Source organism: Ciconia boyciana, chromosome 3 (genome assembly GCF_034638445.1).
Source record: "Ciconia boyciana chromosome 3, ASM3463844v1, whole genome shotgun sequence".
In the NCBI taxonomy this organism is placed as follows: Eukaryota; Metazoa; Chordata; class Aves; order Ciconiiformes; family Ciconiidae; genus Ciconia; species Ciconia boyciana.
This window is the reverse complement of record NC_132936.1, coordinates 81,109,926-81,127,321: the sequence shown is the minus strand read 5'-3', so window position 1 is coordinate 81,127,321 and position 17,396 is coordinate 81,109,926. Positions and strand designations below refer to the sequence as shown.

The 17,396-nt window shown below is 41.9% G+C and overlaps 1 protein-coding gene across 2 annotated transcripts in view; it reads left to right on the top strand.

Annotated features, from left to right (window-relative positions):
• The first annotated feature begins 951 nt into the window (after positions 1 to 951).
• Positions 952 to 17,396, top strand: part of THBS2 (thrombospondin 2) — a 35,072-nt gene continuing 18,627 nt past the window's right edge. The window contains exons 1-12 of one of the 2 annotated variants that reach the window (XM_072856285.1): positions 952 to 1,023; positions 2,522 to 2,596; positions 3,542 to 4,098; positions 5,645 to 5,729; positions 10,202 to 10,398; positions 11,210 to 11,350; positions 11,588 to 11,684; positions 12,844 to 13,014; positions 13,893 to 14,069; positions 15,403 to 15,576; positions 16,014 to 16,141; positions 16,244 to 16,396. In XM_072856285.1, the coding sequence (XP_072712386.1) occupies positions 2,527 to 2,596; positions 3,542 to 4,098; positions 5,645 to 5,729; positions 10,202 to 10,398; positions 11,210 to 11,350; positions 11,588 to 11,684; positions 12,844 to 13,014; positions 13,893 to 14,069; positions 15,403 to 15,576; positions 16,014 to 16,141; positions 16,244 to 16,396 (1,950 nt within the window). In that variant the 5' untranslated portion in view covers positions 952 to 1,023; positions 2,522 to 2,526. Of the gene's footprint in view, positions 1,024 to 1,142; positions 1,275 to 2,521; positions 2,597 to 3,541; positions 4,099 to 5,644; positions 5,730 to 10,201; positions 10,399 to 11,209; positions 11,351 to 11,587; positions 11,685 to 12,843; positions 13,015 to 13,892; positions 14,070 to 15,402; positions 15,577 to 16,013; positions 16,142 to 16,243; positions 16,397 to 17,396 lie in introns of those variants that run through there. The other variant, XM_072856283.1, reaches the window with a different exon arrangement.

Genomic DNA, 17,396 nt, shown 5'->3' with positions numbered 1-17,396 from the left:
GATTCTGCAGGCAACTAAGCCAAATCCATGCCTCTTCGCATCAGCTGCAGGATCCTTCGACAGATACTCTGCAACCCCAGTTCGGGCCTCAGCAGTGGGGATCCTGGTCTTCTCGTTTGACTTCTGAAACATTTCCACGTGTCAGGGCAGGTTCTGTGGACCCACCGCAGGGTTCCGTTCTACTGGTCCACATGGAGCATGGTGCCTTCAGCCATGCTGGCTGCTCCTCAGCAGGGCAACCCACTAGTCCAAGGGCTGGGACTGGAGCCCTAGCCCTTTCCAGTCCTCCCAAGGAGACTGGCCAGCAGCGTAAGGGTGAGATTTCTTGTGTGCTGCTTTCATTAGCCCGAGGCAAGGCTCCCTCCATCAGGAGCATGCCTAAGCGAGCCCACTGCGCCTCCATTGAGATCAAAGGGGATGGTGCTGCATCCCATGGAGGAAAGGAGGACCGGGGCGCTGGGGCTCACTTGAGAAGCTGCTCCAATGAGCACTTTACAAGCGGAGGGGGGAAGGTGAGAGGGGCATGTCTCGCTTAAAACTAAAAAGGATAAAAATGAGAGGATTCCGTCCTGGGGAAGGCTGAGTTTTGCCGCAGTGGCGGCAGGAGCACCGAGCTCTCAGCCGGCGAGGTTTCGCGAAACCCCCGGCCGGGCCGGGCCGGGCCGGAGGGGCCGGTGCCGCGCTCCCCGCCCGCGGGGACTGGGCTCGGGAGGCCCCGCGGCGGGTCCGGGCAGCGCACGGAGCCCCGCCGCTGGGGCCTGGCGCCGCCTCCCGGGGGCTCTGCCGTGCCGGGGCGGCCGCGCTCCTCGCCCCGCGAAACGGCGGGCAAGGCAGGGGCACGGCGGGCGCTCTCGGCCGCCTCTCCCCGCCCCTCCGCGCCGCTCCGCTCCCTGGGGGGAGGCCGCGGCCGCCCGCGCCGCCTCCCGCGCCGCCTCCCGCGCCGCCCCCGCACCGCCCGCGGAGGGCGGTCGGGCGGTCGCGGGGCGGCGCAGGGGAGGGCCCGGGCCCGGGATGGCCTCGCAGGTAGGCGAGCGCGGGCCGCCCGGTGGGGAGGGGGCGGCGGGGGGGTTATGTCACCGCCGCGGAGGGGCGAGCCGGGGGCGCGCCCCGGCGCCGCTGATTGACAGCGGGGCCCGGCCCGCAGCCCATAAAGGCGGCGGCGCGGGGCGCGGGGCCGCGGAGGGACTTGCGACGGCGGCAGGGCACCGCGCTCCGCTCCCCACCGGCATCGCCCCGGCAGAGCCTCAGCGCGCCGTCGGCTCCCCCCATGCCAGGTGAGGCGCAAGGCGGGAAGGCGCCACCGTGGAGCCCCCTCCGGGGCGCGTCTGCCGCCCGGCGGGGCCGGGGTAGGCGGCGGGGGCGGCTCCGGCCGCCCGGCGCCCGGCCGGAGCTCGCCGTGGGCAGCCGGGTGGGCGCCCCGCGCTGCCGTCCCCCGCGGCCCCGCGGGTGCTCGGGGTGCAAGATGAAGGGACCTGCCCCGGGGAGCGCTCGCCGGAGGCGGTGTGCGGCACCTGCCCGCCGCGCCGGGCGCTGCCAGCAGCCGTGCCCGCAGCCGTGCGCGCCGCGCCGGCGGGGGCTGTGCCGGAGCCGTCCGGAGTGGGTCCCACGGGGGAGGCGCTGGGTTTGGGAGCTGGCAGAGGATTCCCGGAGTTTGCCGGTAATGGGTGTTAGCGGTGATACCTCGGGGTGACAGATGATAAGGAAAAAAGGAAATATTGGCAGTGAAAGGTGGCATCCCTGAGTCTTTCCAAAAACGTGTGGCGTTAGCACAGGGTTGAAGTGATATGGCTGTATCCAGGGAAATGAACGTCTACGCATTCCAGTGAACGCAGTCTGCTCCATTCATTGCGAGTGCACAGACATACGGAGATGCAACTACGTGGCTTATAACTGCATAGTGCTGCAGGGCAAAAACAGCATCACGTTAAAAGTCACTTTATCCAGCTATGGGGTTAGCTCCTGGGTACAGACGACTGTAAGGACTGTTAAGGCTAAATTATCTATCTATCTATATACAAGAAAGAGAGAAGAGTTTATATGATGACACTGAAAAAGGTACTGAAAAGTACCCCTAGTACTCAGAACCAGCATCTACTGAGATCCCATTATCCTACAAGGAATTTCATCTGAACATTGTGCTCCAAAGTAAAGATGCAGCTACTAATACGCTCTATCTCGTGTAGTATCATGTGGTCCCTATGCCCGCTGCTGAAAAATCGTGGAGAAAATAATAGCATGTATTTTCTGTATGTCTTTCCTTTTTATTTTTAGGGACATTTGCATAAAAAAGAGCTTTATTGTCAAGAATTCCTATTCCCTTCACCTGATGTCATGTTTTACTTCTGGCATCAAGAATAACCCTAGGTATTACAAGAATCAGACAAGATAGAAATTCTGATTTTATATGTATAGTTGCTTGTAATGAGAGTTCTGTTTATGGCATTTCATGAGGTAAATTAAAAGATTTGTAGTTGATAAATATTATTTCCTTAATACTTACTAGTTTTTGATTTATTCACAGGAGTTATGCTGCAGAGGAGTGGGCTGTTGTGGCTTGCTGTGTTGATAACCCTGTGGGTTTCCTCTAATGCTCAGGGTAAGTTCTGACACTTCTTAACTAGGTATAGGGTAACTCCCAAAGCTAAAAGTTAGTGTAAAACATTGGCTTACCTGAGCTACAGTGGGCAAAGTAATCTCATATGATTTTTTAGAAGTGCTTGGAATAGTAGTTGCTGGGGGGTTTTTTGGTAGATACATCTTACTACGGTTAAATGCAGATTCCCCAATAAATATCAAAAAACTGTTTTCTTTAGAAATTGTTGATCAAAATGTATATAATCTCAGAAATAATTGCTATTATACTTTCCTCTGCAGTGGAAATGTATGGTGAAAGTAACATAAACAGAATCATTGAGTGGGGTGAACATTTTAAAAAGACAGAGGTAGAGAAGTAGACCTCTACAGACCAAATATAAGTAGGATGTAAATTGGCACAGGGCCAGACCCTCGTTTACATCTGACTTCTTGGCCTGAATCTTAAAAAGCAAATCTCTTATTTCCTGTTGTCATGTGGCCACTTGGCTTCTCATAATTTGATTTTTATTAGCTGACAGTTAAAATACAGAAATTGGCTCAACTTTCTTATCCATTCATATATATAAAAAATTTTTAATGATTACACTGTTACATGCATCCATGCGTAGGCATATACATGAACATACAGCATGTATATATATACAAGTGTGTATTATATAGTGCTATAAAATATATCGCCATATGTTTAGTTACATAATCAAACATATTTATACCTACACACAGAAAAGGTGAGAGTTGTCATGTAAATGAAAATGACAGGTGGAAAATACAATTCACTTGCATGCTAGTAGGAACAGTTCTGTTTGTGGAAGTAGGAAAGTACTGAGTTTACTCTGGTTATCCTCACATCTGTCATATAATTGCAGTTACTAAGTAGAGTGTGCAGAGATGTGTTTCTTATAACACTTTTTGTAGACACATTGTCACACACTGTTAACTTTTTCAGATGGTGACAAGGAAGAGGAGACTACCTTTGATTTACTTCAAATCAGTAACATAAACCGAAAGACAGTTGGAGCAAAATTGTTTCGGGGTCCAGACCCCACTATCCCAGCATATCGTTTCATTCGGTTTGACCATATACCTCCGTGTAAACCAGAGAAATTAAAAAAGATTGTCAAACTCATACGGCAAAATGAGGGCTTTATCCTTTCAGCCACCCTGAGACAGGACAGGCAATCTAGAGGCACTATCCTTGCTTTAGAGGGTCCTGGCATCAGTGAGAGGCAGTTTGAGATCATTTCCAATGGCCGGGCCAACACCCTGGACCTTATCTATTGGGTGGATGGCTTCCAGAATGTGATTTCCCTGGAAGATGTGGACCTTGCTGACTCACAGTGGAAGAACCTCACCGTGCAAATAACAGGGGAGAACTACAACCTCTATGTTGGCTGTGACCTTATTGACAGCTTCATCCTGGAGGAGCCTTTCTATGAGCAGCTGAAAGCAGAGAACAGCAGAATGTATGTGGCGAAAGGGTCCATTCGGGAGAATCATTTCAGGGTAGGTAACCTGGAGGAGTTCGGGTCACTGGTGAGGTAGAGACGTAGCTGCAACTAGTTTGAGAAGATGCAATAGGTGTAGTTTTGTTCTCCCAATGCCTCTTGGATTTGGTGGGGTCATAGGTGTTCCCAAGCAGAATTTCTTCAGAGTGTGTTTTTATTCATTGCTGGATCCGTGTGGTGTGAATTTGGGGGTTCCTGAAAACAAAGGACTGGTAAAGCAAAGTCTAAGGCCAGGAAAAATGCACAAAACCAGTTTATGGGCTTTCCTATGCAATCATCCACTTTCTTTTCCAGATCTAAGACTTCTGAACATGTTGCATTTTTGTGGTGATTTGTAGAATTCTTTGGAAAGTTCTTGAAGACCTATTTTTCTGTTGAAATGTAGCTGTTCAAGTCATAAGAACCTGTCGATATTTGTTAAATTTCATTTGAAAAAGAAAGATGGAGGAAAGAAAAAATTTTTAATGGAGCTGAAGCATGTGGTGTTGACCCATCCCCTAACAGAGTATCTTGGTTTGCCATTCTGAATAAACTTTTGTTTCAATTAAAAAAAAAAAAAATTTTTGAAAAAACAAAACAAAACAAAATGTTTTGATCAGTCCTGTAAATGAGATTTTTTTTCTTTTTATGGAAAACATTTATTGTTTCTCTTTTGTTTTAAAATGAAGCAATTAGAAACTTTCTGGTTTTCCTATAAAATGAAAATTTCTTCCTACCTCATACAGTGATGTGATCTGGCCCAAGTGCTTTAAGGGTAGCTTCTTTTCACTCACAGCTGAAATCAAACTTGAACTCATGGCTTCAAAAATTTGAAAAGCCCTTTCTATCTCATCCTGTTGTGCCATCTAGTTGTCAGCCAGAGCGTGACATGCTGGAGTATGGTTCCATAGGGTGACCAGTTTTGGTAGGAAAGCCAGAAGCTCTTGCCCACAGCCTCTCCATTCCTGCCTCCCTTCCTAGCCCATCAGTTGTGCTCATTGAATTGGTTTTGGAGCTGTACTGTTAAGAGTCACTGAAGTAATCTGTTTTTGAAGTAATTTTTTTCTTTTATGAGATTTTTTTTTTAAGTGAAACAGATACTGTTCTGGTTTTATAGTGTTGTCTCAGGGTAGTGCCAGCGCAATTGAGGAGACAGTGAAGTATGGTGCATGGGAATGACTGGCTAAGGATGGAAGTGCAATGGGGCAGGTTTTTCAAAAGTTGGCTTTGACCTTACGACGGATGTCTCATAGAACTACAATATCTAAAATGTGCTCTATGGAAATGGAGATTTGAGCTCATTGCTGGTTAATAACTCTTTTATTATGACCTATTTCAGAACATGCCTGATTTTGTTGCTTATAGTATTGAAATTGTATGTAATAAAACCATCAACATAATTTTTTTTCAGTGTGTGTCAGGTTGAATGCCTTGTAGGTTCTTTTTACATATTTACTTTTGGCTAAGTCCAGTCAGTAGCATGGGTTTGAGACAGACCAGTTATTAGTTAATCTTAAATTGATCTAACTGTTTTTTAATTTTTTTTATTATTATTGTTATTACAGGGTCTTTTGCAAAATATTCAGTTAATCTTTGATACATCAATAGAGAATGTTCTGCGTAAAAAAGGATGCCAGAGGAGCCAATCAAGTAAGGCTTTTTTACCTCATTAATACTGTTCAGTTGACTCTGAAAATGAGAAATGTCAATGGTGACATATTATCCTAAAACCATGCAACAGATCCCTCTGAAATGGTAGAGGAATCTTATATAAAAAAGGAAAAGAAAATTCTGTTGCTTTTTGGTGGTAATAGGAATATGTTTGTTGGCTATATTGAGATACTATTTCTACCCTCTAGGCTACTATTTTAGTTCTTATTGCTTAGGTTCATAACTCTAAGCCTGTGTTTTTAAGTTGTGAGAAAAACTGTCAACCAAGAAATTATTAGAAATAGAAGGAAAAATGCATATGTGTGAAAATATCTACATTCTTCCATGAGATGTCAGTGATTCTTTGAGCGCAAGACTGTGAACGTTGCTTCTGAATTCTGCTCCTTACTCTCAATGGGCCCATGAGCAAGTCTGCAAGTCTTAAAGACACTGAATTCCTCAGCAATAAGCTTGTAGACTGAAAGAGGCTTTGGGTTTGAATCCCAAAGCATTGTTAATCAAAACAACCTAAGGAAAATAAGAAAAAAACAAAAGAGGTATGGAAGGCATGTATGTGACAAGCTGCCATGTGTTCTTGTTAGTCCAGTTCATGCTGACCTCACTAGGAGGGGAGCCCTCTGTGTGTGGGAGTATATTGGATTAATCATGAAAGAGTTATGAAAATTTGTCAAGTATGCACTAAGGTTTTGTACTTCAGCTCATGGGAGGTGCTGGCTATTTTACTTTCCAGTGTTTGTAACTGGCAGGAGCTCAGTCAAGAATCAGAGACAGCTGATTCTACCAGAGGAATGTGGTAGGTACACAAGGCAGTCAGGACTTTGGGGTTTTATTTGAAACTCCTGCCATCTGAAATGCCGTTATTTCTGTTACTTCACCAAAACATATGACATTGAGCAGATCAGTTAAGCAACCTTTTTTCTTTGTTTATGCAAAACCCATAAATTAAGCAGTAGCAGGTCTTCTTCAAAGGGGGCCAGAGTATTGAGATTTTGTAAAGAAAACTCTCTATAAGATATATAAATGTGTGTATATATATGTATGTATATATCTATGTAGGGGTGTGTATATACGTATATGCACAAAAAATTTAACTGAGCTTGCTAGTCTGTTTTTAAATCTTGATAAAGGATATTGGTTGGTTATTTCGTACGTTCCAGAGGTGTGCCCTGCTGTAGGACCTCAGACACAAGTGTGGTGATGTGTTAGAAATGAGTCACGTGGGCTAGAATGGAAGTGGCCTTAGATGGCACAGGCAGGAAGATATGCCCCCATTTGTTGGTTGTCATCTACCCCAGCCAAGCTGTTTTCTGTACTCAGAAACTACTGAGAAACTACTCAGAACTACTTATTACTGTTTTTCAGCTTTGTTAGTGGAAGGAAATGCTTGAGGAGCAGAACTGCTGTGGTAAAATAGAATCTGTATTTAGGTCTAATTGTAATCTGAATAAAAGAGAAGGATGGTTTCAGGAAGGATGCAGTTCAGCTATCCTACTTCATTTACCAGTGGAAACAAAATTCCCAGAAGTCGGAGTAGTACCTTGAGGGCACATTCAGCGATCAGAGGCAGATCAGTCTCATTCAAGAGGATGAGGTCCCTAGGTGTGGATAGATTGAACCAGCAAAACCAGCGAAAGAGGGTGTCTTCAAATGTTGTACATTGTTAATGGTTGATCACCGCAAAGGGAAATAGTTTGGCCAAATGTTTAGAAATATCATCAAGTGAAAATGGGAGGTTACTGACTTCTACTCTAAAGAGGAAGCCAATGGAGCCCAAAGGGATAATTGAGTTCTGCATGCTGATACATACCTTAGGAGGAATTCTTATACCCTTCAGCTGTTGCAGCTAATAACCAACAGATAATATTTTTAAAATATATTTGTTATCACATTTGTCAACTACCAAATTTTCAGGTCCGATAAATTATACAGATTTGGGTTTTTTGTTTTATCCTTCTTGGGAAGTATTAGCAAATAGTTCAGTTCACAGTATTTTTACTTTTACTTTGCAACACCAAGAGAACACTACAAGATGGAAGTTACTTGTGCAACAACAGAAGAGGGCTAATGGCACACTGTGGCTTGAGGCCATCAAAATGACTTGAGAGGCTTGTTAATGCATGGCTGATTTTCTGGCATTGCCTATCCAGCTTAATTACCACAGTTGAAGAGCCATGGGTGATATGTTACTGACTGCAAGGCACATTAGTATTTTCCCATTTTGATGGCCCACCCGTTGAGCTGTGGTACAGACACTAAGATGCCAAGTTTACATGTGAGTGTCCCGCATGGCAGATGTTACCAGTGAAGTGCCCTCAGCTCTGAGGACACAAAAAGCCTGCTGCTTTTTCAGAGACAGGACTGTGTTTTCCTACTGTATCTTTAATCCTAGTATGAGAATGTGAGGTATGGTGAAATGGTAGCTTGGGATTGCTGTTGAGTTGAGGGTAGGAAAGTATCTCTGTAGTGTGGCGGTTGCAAATACTCTAGGCAGGGCTTACACACAGCGCTGGGTAGGAGAGATGACAAAAACATGCCTAAATAGGCACATCAATAAAATCCCTTCTTCAGCTAGATCAACAGAATGACATTTGCATATGTGAAAGGATGCACATTCTGCTCTTCTGGTTTCTCGTTTTAAAGATAATCATGTGGTCCTTAGGAAATTAGCAGGAAGCCAGCAGCAGAGAACTGATTTCCCAGTGATCCCCAGGCATCTTCTTTCAGTCACTGCCAAGTATCAGTAGGAAGTGTGGATTTAGTTCTTCTAACATAGTTTTGGTTTATGTTTCCTGCTGAGATTGCAGCTTTATTAATGTCCTCAGAATGTTCCGGTCAAGGCACACTCCATGTTGGCTTGAAAAATATGAAATTAATGACCTGAGAAGTGCTATGGGGGAATCTGAGAAACCTAGTCTTTCAATGCGGTAGGAAAATCGCATTCTTTCCAGGGAATCAAAAAGCAGCTGAAGTAAACAGTTATGACACAGAGTTCTGATCTGCTATGTGGTATATCAGTTTTCTCCTGTCCTGTAAGTGAAACTGGACAATTGCTTCAACTCTGGAATACTGTGAACAATTTATTGTAGACCTTGACTAGCGGCAGATACTTCATAGCTAATTGAAAATTAGCACATCAAGCCAATCATTTTAAGTATGGTTGAGAAGTAATTATTTAATGTCATCTTATGGGTTGGTTCTTTGTTCTTTTATTTTTAGCCTTCTAAATGAATGAAGAATACTCCTGCTCCCATTTTCATTGCTTGTACATTTAAATATAACACTTTACATTGGATAATCAAGCATCAGATCAAGCCCTCAAAATTTTTAAAGCGTTGCCACCTTCTGTAATTTGTTAACACTGAATGGTATTGGGATGTTTTGAAGCATATGTTTTATGGCTCACATTCCTGTGCTGATTTCTTCTTTTTAAATTGCTATATCCTTTGCTTCTCCTTTCTGTTTGGTAACCTTGAGTTATTACAATGTTACTAAGTCTGGTAAACAAGTCTGTGGAGAGACAGGGCAGTATGGATTTCTGTATAGCTGATACCAAAGTTGAGCGTACCATGGAGTCCTTAGAGAAAGCTTCCATGGAATCCATGAGATATTTACCTGGTGGAGATTTAAATGCTTAACAGAACACAGACTGTTTTATTTAATTATCTGTGTTCTTTTTTTATTAATTACTGCTGATGCTTTCTGTTATATTCCTTTTAAAGAATTTGCTATAGACAGGGAGGTCTTTTAAACTGATATTAAAACATGTCCAGTTCTCCTTATATAATGCATGCAAAGTTCTGTTTTAATTACAATCTGCCTGATGGAGGAGTGTTTGGAGTGACAAATTTCAGCCTGATCTTAGCTTGACCTCCATTTCACATCAGAATTAAACTATCATTATAACAGCTCCTCTGAATTTAACGCCAGGCAGTGCAACACAGCGCAGCCCAGAGTCTGGTATAAATTGCATAATGGTCCAAATTTGAGCCAAGTAACCATGGAATTTATGGGCAGAACAAGGACAGTGACTTTCTGCAAGGGAACTCTTTCTCCTTCCTTTTTCACTGCATCGAGAAAGTTATGGGTCATGAAAAAATCTGAAATCTTTCATGGCTCTGAGTGAATAAAATGGGTTTGCTTTTTTGATACTGTGTCCTTTTGTTACACCTTCTTCATAAATTAATGTGTTGCAGTGCCAATGATGTTTTAAAATGAGGGCTGTGTGAGACACAGCTTGGCTCTTAATTTTGAAAAGGGAAAGCCTATAATTGGAACCAGCTGACATCTAACCCCTCTCTTTTATTCATGGGTATAATCTAGCGTGAAGTTGTGCCAAAATAGATGTGTTTAAGCCCTACCCATGGGTGCCAGTCTGTGATTTCAGCAGGAATCTGTAATCTGTGGCAGAACTTTGCATATGCAGCTCTTCTTTTTTCCTTTCTTGCTACCAGCTGAAGTGAACACCATCAATGAGAGCACTGAAATCCTTCACTTGAGCCCTGCTGTCACAACCGAGTACGTGGGCGAGAAGCCAGAGAAGAAGGCTGAGTTCTGTGACCGCTCCTGTGAAGAGCTGGGGACGATGTTCACGGAGCTCACTGGCCTGCGCATCGTGGTGAACAACTTAGCTGATAACCTCCAAAAAGTGGTAGGTACCTGTAAGTCTGAAGAACCGAAAGAAGTCTGTTGTGCAGTACTCTTTCCTTCTTTGTTTGATACCACAGGCGGTTAATAGAGATTTCTGTAAGTACGTGTGCATACCTGTTGGTATATCTACATAATGTAGAGATGACCTACATTTTCAGAGTGACTAGTTAGGTAGTTCTTGAGTATAACACTTTAGTGAAGGCTTGGTTTTCACAAACTGGGTTTAAAAGAACACACAAACATGCACTCATACACAGAGGAAATCAATCCTCTTAAAGGTACTGCAGGTTTGGAAATTGAAAGCTAACAAACCCAACCTTGCCTGTATACTGTTGAAGCGTTATTACCATGCTTATACCATTTATGAATACATCAGCAAGTGGCTATAGAGGGTACCTAAACTGTAAGTAAATGTATGGGATTTTCATAGTTGAAGTAAGATGGTGACATGTTACTGAAGTCTGCCCCTCTTCTTGTTCTGAATAAGTTAATCCTTTCTGAAGGAAGTTTATTACTATGCCATATGTCTCAGGACTAGAATCTTCCCATCTAAAGATGAGTTATATTGGAGGAAAGCAAAACTGCTAAGAACAGATTTCCCTTAGTATTGTGTGACTGTGTTTGTACTATTAGCTGAAGAATTGCTACGCAGTATTGCAGTACATGAGATCTTCCACTTTATGTACTTAAATATATAAAAAATACAGTTTTTTTTAATGGAAGAATGAAATCCAGTAGTGTCTCAGTTTTGTCGTACTTAAAATGGCTTGTTTACAAAGTACACAATTTTTTTCAATTGCTTCATCTTCTAGTCTGAAGAGAACCAAATTATGTGGGAATTGATTGGGCCTAACAAAACACTGAAGAACCAGTCAGTTTGCTGGCAGGATGGCCGTGTCTTCGCAGATAATGAAAGCTGGATTGTAGATAGCTGCACCAAATGCACCTGCCAGGTAAGGTTTTGGAAACATTCTTCTTCTCTGCAAAAATGGATAGTGGGTTTGCTCCAGCTCAGGTCACACTTACTCAGAGCTTGGGCTAGACTTACTGATATTTATAAAAAGTAGTCCCCATGTCCATGACATTTAGAACATCAAAGAATTTCCACACATGAAACTTTCCCCAGATGCCCACCTTTATTTGCCTCTGTATGTGAGCATAAGTCAGTAAGTTGATTTCTTTGCCTGTAGGATTCTAAAATTGTGTGCCATCAAATCACCTGCCCAGCAGTCTCCTGTGCTGATCCATCTTTTGTTGAAGGCGAATGCTGTCCAGTCTGCTCTCACTGTGAGTATTTAGCCAACGAGAAAGATATTCCTTGGCAATATTTAAAATCACTACTATTGTGCTGGAGAGGTCAAAACAAGTAAGAGGTTGAGGCAGGTAAGATCAAATAAAAAACTTATATGTATACAAGGATCATATGAAGTAACTTGGCTGCTTCAAGTTACCTTCTGGAGGAGTTGATCTCTCTTCAGTGATTATATTGGTTGCTTAGAAGTAAGCTGATAACTTGCCTAGCTAAGTTGGACACTAAAGGTTAGATGCATACTCTTCCCTAGTCGTGTTTTCCAAGGCTGGACATTCTGATTTTTGTTGGTTTGCAATAGCACTGTGCACTATTATTTCTTTTCCATACTGCCTGGTTAAAACAGACTAATATAGGTTAGAATGTCTTCTTGTCTTCTTGTGGAGGATGTTGAAGTTCCAGAATGCGGTTTGATGCAATATTAATTAAGAGTGCAAGTTATTTTTCCTCTCTGTTATTGCCATTCTGTTACTCTGTTTTATTTCTTCTCTGTCTTGTATCCTATTTTGGTATAATGCTTTACTTATGTGGAACAGATTGGCAAAGTTCATTTAAGACAGCATTGCTAGACTTTGGAGTGACAACAGTTTTAGTAATTTCACTAATTAAGTGACTTCAATGTGGGTTCAGTACATTTCACTCTGTACTAGACAGATCTGTTACAGCAGAAAACAGTTCTAAATAAAAATGTATTGGAATATACTCAGAGTTTTTTGCCCGTTCAAGCATAGGGCATATTCTTAAAATGTGCTCTTGATCACGTTCACTGTTGTGTTGTGTTCAGAGGTGGGGCCACATCTCATCATACTGACCTATATATTCTGAAGTCAAAGGCAGTTGGAACTCGAGCTTTTGGCTCAGCCTATTCTAGAGATAAGATGTTCTTCCTCCAGCGGTCAGTGCCTTGTGCAAACACACTGCATCCAAGTTCATGAAGATCCAGGATTCTTATCTGTGCTAACCTCTTATTACATTAAACCATAATTCCCTAACTTCAGTGGCAGCTTGGGAAAGCAAAATTAGAAAAAGAAAGGACAAAGCATATGTTCTACAGACAAAGAGAAGTGAAAATCTTCTGAGTAGGGTAATAGAGCGACTTTCAATGCTAAGTACTGTTTTGTACCTTTTGCTCTGCAGCTGATGACAGTGAGGAAGGCTGGTCACCATGGTCAGACTGGACAAAGTGCTCAGTTACCTGTGGCTCCGGGACTCAGATGCGAGGAAGGTCGTGTGATGTCACCAGGAGTGCTTGTACAGGCCCGCACATCCAGACGAGGATGTGCAGCTTTAAGAAATGTGACCATCGCAGTAAGTAATAAAATGTCTTCCTTTTTTAAAGCTTCGTTGGACTTCTCTAAGCAAAACCAAGCTTAGTCTGGATTTGCTATGCACACTCACTAGTCAGAACAGTATGTATTTGAACACTCATATATGCATAATTAAAGTCACTATCATTAGATTCTTTGTCATCTCCCCCCTTGCAAATATTTATCCTTTTCCTGACAATTTAACAGGTATGCGCATTCTGGGCTCAGCTCTGTTAAACAAAGATAGTGGGTGATCTTTTCTTTAACATTATGAACTGGAGTCTCTTGTTTGAAGTCAGTTTGGAGAAAGCACTCAGTTCATAATCGTGATACATGGAGCTGCATTTTGATCTGCAATTCATTCATGATTATTGGCCCGTTCCATTAGCTTAGTAGTTTTTAGGAATACAATAATCATAGAAAACTTTTGCAAAATATCAAACTACTTTTATATTTAAGGCACTGAGGAGGATCATACTCTGTCTCCAGAAGGATCCTACTCTGTCTCCAGAACTGTAGTTAATACTATTGCAGGTAGCTGCTATATCCAGGCTGCTATAGTACCTAAGGCTATTGCTGAAGCTGCTAGATGTCCAAATGGGCATTTTAAACAAGTATTCGTGTCATTGGAATAAGTTTATGTTTAAGTAAAATATCTCACATGCATGTTAGTCATATGTTGGTCACTGAGATTCTTTAGAAAGCTGTACTTGAATGTCTGAGCTGACATGCTGGGCTTTGTAAGTGACAGTGGTAGGAAAGAGATGGGACATTCATCAGATGTGGTGAGAGGCTTATTAGAGGGTTAACTTCACAACTGAGTTTGTATTACTGCTGCAGGTGGGCTATTTCCTTGAGTTTTGCTCTTTTCTCTGGCAGTACGTCAAGATGGTGGCTGGAGTCACTGGTCTCCCTGGTCTTCCTGTTCAGTTACCTGTGGAGTAGGAAATATCACCCGTATCCGCCTCTGCAATTCCCCTATCCCCCAGATGGGTGGGAAAAACTGTGTGGGAAATGGGCGTGAAACAGAGAAGTGTGAGAAGGTTCCATGTCCAGGTACGTCTGTGGTCTTGAATCCAGGGTGACGCAATAATGTTCCAGCTGAATTTCTTCTCTTTATTCAGATCTAGATTACAGTGAATTTCTGTGACGGAAAATATAATTTGTAGCTTAGGGGTGAAATAACACACAAGGGTGCTTTTAAAATGAAGACAACAATGCAGTCAGAAGTTTTGTAAACCTCCCAAGTTATGATTTGGCTTTAAACATTAAGAGTTTGAGAAATTTTCATTTTATAGCTTAGTGATTTGTCTCTTCATATCAGAAATATAAACATTTTCTATCTAAAAGGAAGCTGATACTGTACATGTTAGGAATAGACATACAATCCCCCAATAGCAGGTTTCTTTGAAAGTATGCATACATATTTTACACATATTCAACACATTTAATTGTTATTATAATTCTGTCTTCCTCATCTACACTTTTCAGCCTCTTTAGAGACCATTCATTCCACTCACTTGCACTTTCCTTTCATATAATTTTTCCTCACTTTTTTCCCTTCGTATATCTATCTTCATTCCATCCTCTGTTCAGCCTTTCCTTTCTACTTACAGGATATGAGCTTGAAACTGATGTCAGGCTCTTAACTCAATCGTACTTAAATAGCTATACACACTTCATCTATTATTTGATCTACCTGTGCATGCAAAGTTAGTGAAAAGGTTATTTATTTAAGGACATACACCATTGCCCTTATGTTTTTTTGTGAAACAAACACAGGGTTTGATTCAAAGATGTTTGTATTTCAAGAAAATTCAGGATTGGTGACAACAGGATCAGTAGAGTTGTACCAATATAAAACGTGCAGAAGAATCATTGAAATAAGTTATTTATACTGAGTCAAGCAATACTATTGAAGATACACTGATGAATGGATTACAAAACCAGAATAATAGCTGCAACCTTACTGAGCATACTGTTGCCATAAAAAAAGGCGTAGAGCTCAGGTTTGGCTCAGCAGAAGTTTGTATCCTGTGGTCACACCCTGCTTTCTGTACAAAATGAAAGCTTAGTAGGGAGCCTTGAAGGCACCGTACTTGTTCTGATCAACTTAAATGGAAATACACCATGCCAGTGGGCACAGCATGTTGTTTTAATTATTGGCCAAAAAATGCCTATAAAGCAGTTGGGTATTTTTTATTCGTTTGTTTGTTTCTGAAATATTGCTATCTCAGTGTAAGGCTTTGCCAGCATCTTTCTTCCTATGTGTGTAGTGAGAAACTGTCTCCAGTCAGGGATCTGAAGAAAGGGTTGTTGTCATTGGCACCAAATGTTGTCCCCAGTATATTGACTGTGATGCTCTTCTCCTCTCTTCTGCATATCCTAGTGAATGGCCAGTGGGGTCCTTGGTCTCCATGGTCTGCCTGCACTGTTACCTGTGGAGGAGGAATTCGTGAGAGGTCTCGCCTCTGTAACAGCCCAGAGCCACAGTATGGAGGAAAGCCATGTGTGGGAGATACCAAGCAACATGATATGTGCAATAAGAAGGATTGCCCTATTGGTTGGTATTTAGTAATTCTTTATTCAGTCTGAATAATTATTATTGCTTTTATTTCTTTAATGGATAATTATGAATTGACACTACAGAAATCTACTAATTATACCTTTGTTTCAGGAAAGCACATTTAACTATTTGTTTAGATCAGTGGGATTTTATATATATTCTTAATACTGACTTCTGAACAAGGATGCGTTTCTTAAACAGGGTTTCAATATGGTGTAAGGTATTCAACTGAATGAAGCTATCTGTAATATTTTAATATTAAATCAATAGTATATTAAATGCATTTAATAACCCTAATTCTAAGGGTTTTTATAAAAGTCTGTTGCATCAGATGTGATTTAAGCTAATGAACAGAGAATACCTGTTTCTTTAATGAAGTGTTGCATGCCTTTTATGCTCCTAACTTAATTTACACTTTTATGTGTCTTTGCCAGATGGGTGTTTGTCAAATCCTTGCTTTCCTGGAGCAGAATGCAACAGTTACCCAGATGGGTCTTGGTCATGTGGGCCATGCCCAGCAGGTTACCTTGGCAATGGTACCATCTGTGAGGATCTTGATGAGGTATTGGCTGTGTTTCCATTAACATCAGGAAATCACTGTGAAATTTTCATTATTTGGGAATTACACAGCCATCTAATTGGTTTCTTCTTTCTTTTCCTGCAGTGTATAGCTGTGCCAGATATTTGCTTTAAGGTGAATCAGGTCCATCGCTGTGTGAACACAAATCCGGGTTTCCACTGCTTGCCATGTCCTCCACGCTATAAAGGAAGTCAGCCCTATGGGGTAGGGCTGGAAGTTGCCAAGACAGAGAAGCAAGTAAGTGATGTTGAAAAGAATTTGATGGGTTTGAAACTGAGTAATTCTCACCTGAAAATATCTGTGAATGAAAGCATGTGATAAACTTGGGTACCAAAAAGAGATAACTTGAAACAGATAACTGCTGTTCCAGGGTATTTTTGGTTCGAGTAACAAAACACTGAATTTGGGGTTGGGTTTTTTTAAGAGTTTTATTTTCTCTAGGTATCTGTACAGTTGCACCAAATGAGTGTAAAATGCCAGGAACAAGCATTCCCCTGCTTTGCACTCCTTGCTCTCAGTTGTATATACCTACTCTGGGGATCGGAAACTGAAGAATCAGCATCGTTCTCTCCGTAAATATGCTGCTGTTAATGTGGGTTTCATCAGACATATGTCTGACGTTCTCCATCCCTAAATTCCATTGGGCTAACACCTATCAGTGGTGAAGGACAGAAGGAAGTGGAAGTGATATTGAAGACTATGGTTTGATAGACAAGACAAAAACTTTAAAATGGATGTTATGAGATACCTTCTCTTTGTTGCTCTTGAATCAATCTGTAGTTAGTTCAACATGTGAAGTCTAAACGCAAAACATCTGTGTAAGATTCTCAGATACTGTCAATGAAAATAAGCAAAGTGATAAGAAAGAGGTAACAAAAACTTACTTGAGGGAAACATGAGAATTCATTAGGGTCTCTTTGATTTAAGAAAATAAGAGTCCTTGCATACTGACAGGCAAAATGCTAAAGGAAAGAGGTGAGTACAGTCCACTTTCTGTTGCAGTTAATTTCTGGGGATTAATGACATCTGGAAGAAAGCAGATAGAGTTCTGAAAATGTTAATCACTTTAATTGCTTTTTGAATAATGTCCAATTTTTCCTGTGGTTTGTTTTAATCATTTTCATTGTACACATTGTCTGGAGTTGTGAAATGACAGAGCAGTATGACTTACTGACCACAATTAAAACAAAGTTCCTGTCTTTAGGCATCTAAATAACTGCCCTGGTTTTGACAAAGT